Raw genomic sequence first — 12,037 nt, forward strand, 5'->3', positions numbered from 1 at the left:
AGTCAGCCATTTTAAGTTTTTCATCTATGTATTTTGCTGATGTATTGTTCAACTATTGTCAGTTGAAGGTTGAACCCACTTTGTGACCAAATCAAAAACCCTGTATCTTCCTCTATAGACCGTGATATACACTGTCTCTCACAGTGTTGCATTCTGCAGGGTTTTCACCTTCCTGTGTTGTTGTTATACACAGTCTATAAAAGTCCTCCATTTGTGGGGGGTGTAGTCCTCCATTTGTGGGGGGTGTAGTCCTCCATTTGTGGGGGGGTGTAGTCCTCCATTTGTGGGGGGTGTAGTCCTCCATTTGTGGGGGGGTGTAGTCCTCCATTTGTGGGGGGTGTAGTCCTCCATTTGTGGGGGGGGTGTAGTCCTCCATTTGTGGGGGGTGTAGTCCTCCATTTGTGGGGGGGTGTAGTCCTCCATTTGTGGGGGGGGGTGTAGTCCTCCATTTGTGGGGGGGGTGTAGTCCTCCATTTGTGGTGGTGGGGGGGTGTAGTCCTCCATTTGTGGGGGTGGGGGGTGTAGTCCTCCATTTGTGGGGGTGGGGGGTTGTGGTGGGGGGTGTAGTCCTCCATTTGTGGGGGTGGGGGTGTAGTCCACCATTTGTGGTGGTGGGGGTGGGGGTGTAGTCCTCCATTTGTGGGGGTGGGGGTTGTGGTGGGGGGTGTAGTCTTCCATTTGTGGGGGTGGGGGGTTGTAGTCCTCCATTTGTGGGGGGGGGGTGTAGTCCTCCATTTGTGGGGGTGGGGGGTTGTAGTCCTCCATTTGTGGGGGGTGTAGTCCTCCATTTGTGGGGGGGTGTAGTCCTCCATTTGTGGGGGGTGTAGTCCTCCATTTGTGGGGGTGGGGGTGGGGGTGTAGTCCTCCATTTGTGGGGGTGGGGGTGGGGGGTGTAGTCCTCCATTTGTGGGGGTGGGGGGTGTATTCCTCAATTTGTGGTGGTGGTGGTTGTGGTGGGGGTGTAGTCCTCCATTTGTGGGGGTGGGGGTGGGGGGTGTAGTCCTCCATTTGTGGGGGTGGGGGGTGTAGTCCTCCATTTGTGGGGGTGGGGGGGTGTAGTCCTCCATTTGTGGGGGGTGGGGGGTGGGGGGGTGTAGTCCTCCATTTGTGGGGGAGATGGGTGGGGGGTGTAGTCCTCCATTTGTGGGGGGGGTGTAGTCCTCCATTTGTGGGGGGTGTAGTCCTCCATTTGTGGGGGAGGGGGTGTAGTCCTCCATTAGTGGGGGGTGTAGTCCTCCATTTGTGGAGGGGTGTAGTCCTCCATTTGTGGGGGGGGGTGTAGTCCTCCATTTGTGGGGGGGTGTAGTCCTCCATTTTCTCTTCAAGGACTTTACCTCCCGCTGTGTTTTTTGCCATTAACACATGAATGACCCACAGCTGAGAGAGACATTCACTGTGAGGGGTGGAGGGCTGTGGCTATAGTACATCTCCTCCCTAAATGAGCTCCCAGGCCTGTGGAGCTGTTATGAGATAGTGTTGAAAACATCCAGCGATCTACCAGTCCTATAAATGCTTCTCAACAACTCTTGTTGCTCCCCTCCAGGCTTTTGTTTTCCTCTCAAATGAATGTGAAAAATGTGTTGATCGATACAAACATGCTTTCAGTTTTGGACCTGAAGCACCTGTCTGTCTGTCTGTCTGTCTGTCTGTCTGTCTGTCTGTCTGTCTGTCTGTCTGTCTGTCTGTCGTCCACTCACCTCTCATACCTCTTATCACATCTCTACTGTCTCCTCTCCTCTCATCTCTACTGTCTGTTGTTGACCTCTCCTCACATCTCTAGTGTCTGTTGTTGACCTCTCCTCACATCTCTACGGTCTCCTCTCCTCACATCTCTACTGTCTGTTGTTGACCTCTCCTCACATCTCTAGTGTCTGTTGTTGACCTCTCCTCACATCTCTACTGTCTCCTCTCCTCACATCTCTACTGTCTGTTGTTGACCTCTCCTCACATCTCTAGTGTTTGTTGTTGACCTCTCCTCACATCTCTACTGTCTCCTCTCCTCTCATCTCTACTGTCTGTTGTTGACCTCTCCTCACATCTCTAGTGTCTGTTGTTGACCTCTCCTCACATCTCTACGGTCTCCTCTCCTCACATCTCTACTGTCTGTTGTTGACCTCTCCTCACATCTCTAGTGCCTCCTCTCATCTCTACTGTCTGTTGTTGACCTCTCCTCACATCTCTAGTGTCTGTTGTTGACCTCTCCTCTCATCTCTAGTGTCTGTTGTTGACCTCTCCTCACATCTCTAGTGTCTGTTGTTGACCTCTCCTCTCATCTCTACTGTCTGTTGTTGACCTCTCCTCACATCTCTACTGTCTGTTGTTGACCTCTCCTCTCTATCTCTCCTCACATCTCTAGTGTCTGTTGTTGATCTCTCCTCACATCTCTACTGTCTGTTGTTGATCTCTCCTCACATCTCTACTGTCTCCTCTCCTCACATCTCTACTGTCTGTTGTTGATCTCTCCTCACATCTCTACTGTCTGTTGTTGACCTCTCCTCACATCTCTAGTGTCTGTTGTTGACCTCTCCTCACATCTCTACTGCCTGTTGTTGACCTCTCTCTCATCTCTACTGTCTGTTGTTGACCTCTCCTCACATCTCTAGTGTCTGTTGTTGACCTCTCCTCACATCTCTACTCTCCTCTCCTCATCTCTACTGTCTGTTGTTGACCTCTCCTCACATCTCTACTGCCTGTTGTTGACCTCTCCTCTCATCTCTACTGTCTGTTGTTGACCTCTCCTCACATCTCTAGTGTCTGTTGTTGACCTCTCCTCATCTCTACTGTCTCCTCTCCTCACATCTCTACTGTCTGTTGTTGACCTCTCCTCACATCTCTACGGTCTCCTCTCCTCACATCTCTACTGTCTCCTCTCCTCACATCTCTAGTGTCTCCTCTCCTCACTTCTCTACTGTCTGTTGTTGACCTCTCCTCACATCTCTAGTGTCTGTTGTTGACCTCTCCTCACATCTCTACGGTCTCCTCTCCTCACATCTCTACTGTCTGTTGTTGATCTCTCCTCACATCTCTACTGTCTCCTCTCCTCACATCTCTACTGTCTGTTGTTGATCTCTCCTCACATCTCTACTGTCTCCTCTCCTCTCATCTCTACTGTCTGTTGTTGACCTCTCATCTCTACTGTCTGTTGTTGACCTCTCCTCACATCTCTACTGTCTGTTGTTGACCTCTCCTCACATCTCTAGTGTCTGTTGTTGACCTCTCCTCACATCTCTAGTGTCTGTTGTTGATCTTTCCTCACATCTCTACTGTCTGTTGTTGACCTCTCCTCACATCTCTAGTGTCTGTTGTTGACCTCTCCTCACATCTCTAGTGTCTCCTCTCCTCACATCTCTAGTGTCTCCTCTCCTCACTTCTCTACTGTCTGTTGTTGACCTCTCCTCACATCTCTAGTGTCTGTTGTTGACCTCTCCTCACATCTCTACGGTCTCCTCTCCTCACATCTCTACTGTCTGTTGTTGACCTCTCCTCACATCTCTACTGTCTCCTCTCCTCACATCTCTACTGTCTGTTGTTGATCTCTCCTCACATCTCTACTGTCTCCTCTCCTCACATCTCTACTGTCTGTTGTTGACCTCTCCTCACATCTCTAGTGTCTGTTGTTGACCTCTCATCTCTACTGTCTGTTGTTGACCTCTCCTCACATCTCTACTGTCTGTTGTTGACCTCTCCTCACATCTCTAATGTCTGTTGTTGACCTCTCAGTCAGTCCCATGGATAACTCTCTGTATGTTGTGTCTGTTCCTCTGTAGGTGCGTCTGGAGTGGCCCACAGACCTGGCTGTCAGTCCCATGGATAACTCTCTGTATGTTGTGTCTGTTCCTCTGTAGGTGCGTCTGGAGTGGCCCACAGACCTGGCTGTCAGTCCCATGGATAACTCTCTGTATGTTGTGTCTGTTCCTCTGTAGGTGCGTCTGGAGTGGCCCACAGACCTGGCTGTCAGTCCCATGGATAACTCTCTGTACGTCCTGGATAACAATGTGGTACTGCAGATCTCTGAGAACCACCAGGTGAGGAAACAATATACTAGACTGTACTATACTAGACTGTACTATACTAGACTGTACTATACTAGACTGTACTATACTAGACTTTACTATACTAGACTTTACTATACTAGACTTTACTATACTAGACTGTACTATACTAGACTGTACTATACTAGACTTTACTATACTAGACTGTACTATACTAGACTTTACTATACTAGACTGTACTATACTAGACTGTACTATACTAGACTTTACTATACTAGACTGTACTATACTAGACTGTACTATACTAGACTGTACTATACTAGACTTTACTATACTAGACTGTACTATACTAGACTGTACTATACTAGACTGTACTATACTAGACTTTACTATACTAGACTGTACTATACTAGACTTTACTATACTAGACTGTACTATACTAGACTGTACTATACTAGACTGTACTATACTAGACTTTACTATACTAGACTGTACTATACTAGACTGTACTATACTAGACTGTACTATACTAGACTGTACTATACTAGACTGTACTATACTAGACTTTACTATACTAGACTGTACTATACTAGACTGTACTATACTAGACTGTACTATACTAGACTGTACTATACTAGACTTTACTATACTAGACTGTACTATACTAGACTTTACTATACTAGACTGTACTATACTAGACTGTACTATACTAGACTGTACTATACTAGACTGTACTATACTAGACTGTACTATACTAGACTGTACTATACTAGACTTTACTATACTAGACTGTACTATACTAGACTGTACTATACTAGACTGTACTATACTAGACTGTACTATACTAGACTTTACTATACTAGACTGTACTATACTAGACTTTACTATACTAGACTGTACTATACTAGACTGTACTATACTAGACTGTACTATACTAGACTTTACTATACTAGACTGTACTATACTAGACTTTACTATACTAGACTGTACTATACTAGACTGTACTATACTAGACTGTACTATACTAGACTGTACTATACTAGACTTTACTATACTAGACTGTACTATACTAGACTGTACTATACTAGACTGTACTATACTAGACTGTACTATACTAGACTTTACTATACTAGACTTTACTATACTAGACTTTACTATACTAGACTGTACTATACTAGACTGTACTATACTAGACTTTACTATACTAGACTGTACTATACTAGACTGTACTATACTAGACTGTACTATACGAGACTTTACTATACTAGACTGTACTATACGAGACTTTACTATACTAGACTGTACTATACTAGACTGTACTATACTAGACTGTACTATACTAGACTTTACTATACTAGACTTTACTATACTAGACTTTACTATACTAGACTGTACTATACTAGACTGTACTATACTAGACTTTACTATACTAGACTTTACTATACTAGACTGTACTATACTAGACTTTACTATACTAGACTGTACTATACTAGACTGTACTATACTAGACTTTACTATACTAGACTTTACTATACTAGACTGTACTATACTAGACTGTACTATACTAGACTTTACTATACTAGACTTTACTATACTAGACTGTACTATACTAGACTGTACTATACTAGACTGTACTATACTAGACTGTACTATACTAGACTGTACTATACGAGACTTTACTATACTAGACTGTACTATACGAGACTTTACTATACTAGACTGTACTATACTAGACTGTACTATACGAGACTGTACTATACTAGACTGTACTATACTAGACTGTACTATACTAGACTGTACTATACTAGACTGTACTATACTAGACTGTACTATACTAGACTTTACTATACTAGACTTTACTATACTAGACTTTACTATACTAGACTGTACTATACTAGACTTTACTATACTAGACTGTACTATACTAGACTGTACTATACTAGACTGTACTATACTAGACTGTACTATACTAGACTGTACTATACGAGACTTTACTATACTAGACTGTACTATACGAGACTTTACTATACTAGACTGTACTATACGAGACTTTACTATACTAGACTGTACTATACTAGACTGTACTATACGAGACTGTACTATACTAGACTGTACTATACTAGACTGTACTATACTAGACTGTACTATACTAGACTTTACTATACTAGACTGTACTATACTAGACTGTACTATACTAGACTGTACTATAGTAGACTGTACTATACTATACTATACTAGACTGTACTATACTAGACTGTACTATACTAGACTTTACTATACTAGACTTTACTATACTAGACTGTACTATACTAGACTGTACTATACTAGACTTTACTATACTAGACTTTACTATACTAGACTGTACTATACTAGACTTTACTATACTAGACTGTACTATACTAGACTGTACTATACTAGACTGTACTATACTAGACTTTACTATACTAGACTTTACTATACTAGACTGTACTATACTAGACTGTACTATACTAGACTGTACTATACTAGACTTTACTATACTAGACTTTACTATACTAGACTGTACTATACTAGACTGTACTATACTAGACTGTACTATACTAGACTTTACTATACTAGACTTTACTATACTAGACTTTACTATACTAGACTGTACTATACTAGACTGTACTATACTAGACTGTACTATACTAGACTGTACTATACTAGACTTTACTATACTAGACTGTACTATACTAGACTTTACTATACTAGACTGTACTATACTAGACTTTACTATACTAGACTGTACTATACTAGACTTTACTGTACTAGACTTTACTATACTAGACTGTACTATACTAGACTGTACTATACTAGACTGTACTATACTAGACTGTACTATACTAGACTGTACTATACTTGACTGTACTATACTAGACTGTACTATACTAGACTGTACTTGAAAATATTCTGATATGTGGTTGTTTGACCTTAGTTGAATACACTGACCTTAGTTGAATACACTGACCTTAGTTGAATACACTGACCTTAGTTGAATACGCTGACCTTAGTTGAATGCGCTGACCTTAGTTGAATACACTGACCTTAGTTGAATACACTGACCTTAGCTGAATGCACTGACCTTAGCTGAATGCACTGACCTTAGTTGAATACACTGACCTTAGTTGAATACACTGACCTTAGTTGAATGCCCTGACCTTAGTTGAATGCACTGACCTTAGTTGAATACACTGACCTTAGTTGAATGCACTGACCTTAGTTTAATACACTGACCTTAGTTGAATACACTGACCTTAGTTGAATGCACTGACCTTAGTTGAATACACTGACCTTAGTTGAATACACTGACCTTAGTTGAATGCCCCCTGACCTTAGTTGAATACACTGACCTTAGTTGAATACACTGACCTTAGCTGAATGCCCTGACCTTAGTTGAATACACTGACCTTAGTTGAATACACTGACCTTAGTTGAATACACTGACCTTAGTTGAATACACTGACCTTAGTTGAATACACTGACCTTAGTTGAATGCCCTGACCTTAGTTGAATACACTGACCTTAGTTGAATGCACTGACCTTAGTTGAATACACTGACCTTAGTTGAATACACTGACCTTAGTTGAATACACTGACCTTAGTTGAATACACTGACCTTAGTTGAATACACTGACCTTAGTTGAATACACTGACCTTAGCTGAATACACTGACCTTAGCTGAATACACTGACCTTAGCTGAATACACTGACCTTAGTTGAATACACTGACCTTAGTTGAATACACTGACCTTAGCTGAATACACTGACCTTAGTTGAATACACTGACCTTAGTTGAATACACTGACCTTAGCTGAATACACTGACCTTAGTTGAATACACTGACCTTAGTTGAATGCACTGACCTTAGTTGAATACACTGACCTTAGCTGAATACACTGACCTTAGTTGAATACACTGACCTTAGTTGAATACACTGACCTTAGTTGAATACACTGACCTTAGTTGAATACACTGACCTTAGCTGAATGCCCTGACCTTAGTTGAATGCCCTGACCTTAGTTGAATACACTGACCTTAGTTGAATGCACTGACCTTAGTTGAATGCACTGACCTTAGCTGAATGCACTGACCTTAGTTGAATGCCCTGACCTTAGTTGAATGCCCTGACCTTAGTTGAATACACTGACCTTAGTTGAATACACTGACCTTAGCTGAATGCACTGACCTTAGTTGAATACACTGACCTTAGTTGAATGCCCTGACCTTAGTTGAATACACTGACCTTAGTTGAATACACTGACCTTAGTTTAATACACTGACCTTAGTTGAATACACTGTCCTTAGTTGAATACACTGACCTTAGTTGAATACACTGACCTTAGTTGAATACACTGACCTTAGTTGAATACACTGACCTTAGCTGAATGCCCTGACCTTAGTTGAATGCCCTGACCTTAGTTGAATACACTGACCTTAGTTGAATGCACTGACCTTAGTTGAATGCACTGACCTTAGCTGAATGCACTGACCTTAGTTGAATGCCCTGACCTTAGTTGAATGCCCTGACCTTAGTTGAATACACTGACCTTAGTTGAATACACTGACCTTAGCTGAATGCACTGACCTTAGTTGAATACACTGACCTTAGTTGAATGCCCTGACCTTAGTTGAATACACTGACCTTAGTTGAATACACTGACCTTAGTTTAATACACTGACCTTAGTTGAATGCCCTGACCTTAGTTTAATACACTGACCTTAGTTGAATGCACTGACCTTAGTTGAATACACTGACCTTAGTTGAATGCACTGACCTTAGTTGAATACACTGACCTTAGTTGAATACACTGACCTTAGCTGAATACACTGACCTTAGTTGAATGCACTGACCTTAGTTGAATACACTGACCTTAGTTGAATGCACTGACCTTAGTTGAATGCACTGACCTTAGTTGAATACACTGACCTTAGTTGAATACACTGACCTTAGTTGAATACACTGACCTTAGTTGAATACCCTGACCTTAGTTGAATACACTGACCTTAGTTGAATACACTGACCTTAGCTGAATGCCCTGACCTTAGTTGAATGCACTGACCTTAGTTGAATACACTGACCTTAGTTGAATACACTGACCTTAGTTGAATACACTGACCTTAGTTGAATACACTGACCTTAGTTGAATGCCCTGACCTTAGTTGAATGCACTGACCTTAGTTGAATGCACTGACCTTAGTTGAATACACTGACCTTAGTTGAATACACTGACCTTAGTTGAATACACTGACCTTAGTTGAATACACTGACCTTAGTTGAATGCACTGACCTTAGTTGAATACACTGACCTTAGCTGAATACACTGACCTTAGCTGAATACACTGACCTTAGCTGAATACACTGACCTTAGTTGAATACACTGACCTTAGTTGAATACACTGACCTTAGCTGAATGCACTGACCTTAGTTGAATACACTGACCTTAGTTGAATACACTGACCTTAGCTGAATGCACTGACCTTAGTTGAATACACTGACCTTAGTTGAATGCACTGACCTTAGTTGAATACACTGACCTTAGCTGAATACACTGACCTTAGTTGAATACACTGACCTTAGTTGAATACACTGACCTTAGTTGAATACACTGACCTTAGTTGAATACACTGACCTTAGTTGAATACACTGACCTTAGCTGAATGCCCTGACCTTAGTTGAATGCCCTGACCTTAGTTGAATACACTGACCTTAGTTGAATGCACTGACCTTAGTTGAATGCACTGACCTTAGCTGAATGCACTGACCTTAGTTGAATGCCCTGACCTTAGTTGAATGCCCTGACCTTAGTTGAATACACTGACCTTAGTTGAATACACTGACCTTAGCTGAATGCACTGACCTTAGTTGAATACACTGACCTTAGTTGAATGCACTGACCTTAGTTGAATACACTGACCTTAGTTGAATACACTGACCTTAGTTGAATACACTGACCTTAGTTGAATGCACTGACCTTAGTTGAATACACTGACCTTAGTTGAATACACTGACCTTAGTTGAATACACTGACCTTAGTTGAATACACTGACCTTAGTTGAATACACTGACCTTAGTTGAATACACTGACCTTAGTTGAATACACTGACCTTAGTTGAATACACTGACCTTAGTTGAATACACTGACCTTAGTTGAATGCACTGACCTTAGTTGAATACACTGACCTTAGTTGAATACACTGACCTTAGTTGAATGCACTGACCTTAGTTGAATGCCCTGACCTTAGTTGAATACACTGACCTTAGTTGAATACACTGACCTTAGTTGAATGCCCTGACCTTAGTTGAATGCCCTGACCTTAGTTGAATGCCCTGACCTTAGTTGAATACACTGACCTTAGTTGAATACACTGACCTTAGTTGAATACACTGACCTTAGTTGAATACACTGACCTTAGTTGAATGCCCTGACCTTAGTTGAATGCACTGACCTTAGTTGAATACACTGACCTTAGCTGAATGCCCTGACCTTAGTTGAATGCCCTGACCTTAGTTGAATACACTGACCTTAGTTGAATACACTGACCTTAGCTGAATACACTGACCTTAGTTGAATGCCCTGACCTTAGTTGAATGCCCTGACCTTAGTTGAATACACTGACCTTAGTTGAATACACTGACCTTAGTTGAATACACTGACCTTAGTTGAATACACTGACCTTAGTTGAATACACTGACCTTAGTTGAATACACTGACCTTAGCTGAATACACTGACCTTAGTTGAATACACTGACCTTAGTTGAATGCACTGACCTTAGTTGAATACACTGACCTTAGTTGACTGCCCTGACCTTAGTTGAATGCCCTGATTGTAATTCCCTCTGGATAAGAGTGTTAGACCGTCTGGTACATTTAAATGATTCAAATGTCAATTGCAACCACCAGGTGCGTATCGTGGCAGGGAGGCCCATGCACTGCCAGGTGCCCGGCCTGGATCACTTCCTGGTCAGCAAGGTGGCCGTCCACGCCACCCTGGAGGCGGCCAACGCTCTCGCCGTCTCTCACAATGGCATCCTGTATATCTCTGAGTCAGACGAGAAGAAGATCAACCGTGTGAGACAGGTGAGAAACAACTTCTTACTTTTACCTGGACTTACCTGGGTTATCATACCTGTACTTACCTGGGTCATCATACCTGTACTTATCTGGGTCATCCTACCTGTACTTACCTGGGTCATCATACCTGTACTTACCTGGGTCATCCTACCTGGACTTATCTGGGTCATCGTACCTGTACTTATCTGGGTCATCCTACCTGTACTTACCTGGGTCATCATACCTGTACTTATCTGGGTCATTCTACCTGTACTTACCTGGGTCATCATACCTGTACTTACCTGGGTCATCATACCTGTACTTATCTGGGTCATCCTACCTGTACTTACCTGGGTCATCATACCTGTACTTACCTGGGTCATCATACCTGTACTTACCTGGGTCATCCTACCTGTACTTACCTGGGTCATCATACCTGTACTTACCTGGGTCATCATACCTGTACTTACCTGGGTCATCGTACCTGTACTTACCTGGGTCAATCATACCTGTACTTACCTGGGTCATCATACCTGTACTTACCTGGGTCATCATACCTGTACTTACCTGGGTCATCATACCTGTACTTACCTGGGTCATCGTACCTGGACTTACCTGGGTCATCGTACCTGGACTTACCTGGGTCATCATACCTGGACTTAGCTGGGTCATCGTGCTTGGACTTATCTGGGTCATCATACCTGGACTTATCTGGGTCCGTCATACCTGGACTTATCTGGGTCCGTCATACCTGGACTTATCTGGGTCCGTCATACCTGGACTTATCTGGGTCCGTCATACCTGGACTTATCTGGGTCCGTCATACCTGGACTTATCTGGGTCCGTCATACCTGGACTTATCTGGGTCCGTCATACCTGGACTTATCTGGGTCCGTCATACCTGGACTTATCTGGGTCCGTCATACCTGGACTCATCTGGGTCCGTCATACCTGGACTCATCTGGGTCCGTC

General features: G+C 42.5%; 1 protein-coding gene across 4 annotated transcripts in view; it reads left to right on the forward strand.

Annotated features, from left to right (window-relative positions):
* The window catches only part of tenm4 (teneurin transmembrane protein 4), a 783,671-nt gene that overhangs the window by 664,255 nt on the left and 107,379 nt on the right, over positions 1-12,037 (forward strand). For all 4 annotated transcript variants that reach the window (XM_052468712.1, XM_052468713.1, XM_052468714.1 and 1 more), the window contains 2 exons: positions 3,924-4,025; positions 10,916-11,092. In XM_052468712.1, the coding sequence (XP_052324672.1) occupies positions 3,924-4,025; positions 10,916-11,092 (279 nt within the window). The remainder of the gene's footprint in view (positions 1-3,923; positions 4,026-10,915; positions 11,093-12,037) is intronic.

Source organism: Oncorhynchus keta, chromosome 18 (genome assembly GCF_023373465.1).
Source record: "Oncorhynchus keta strain PuntledgeMale-10-30-2019 chromosome 18, Oket_V2, whole genome shotgun sequence".
Classification (NCBI taxonomy): domain Eukaryota; kingdom Metazoa; phylum Chordata; class Actinopteri; order Salmoniformes; family Salmonidae; genus Oncorhynchus; species Oncorhynchus keta.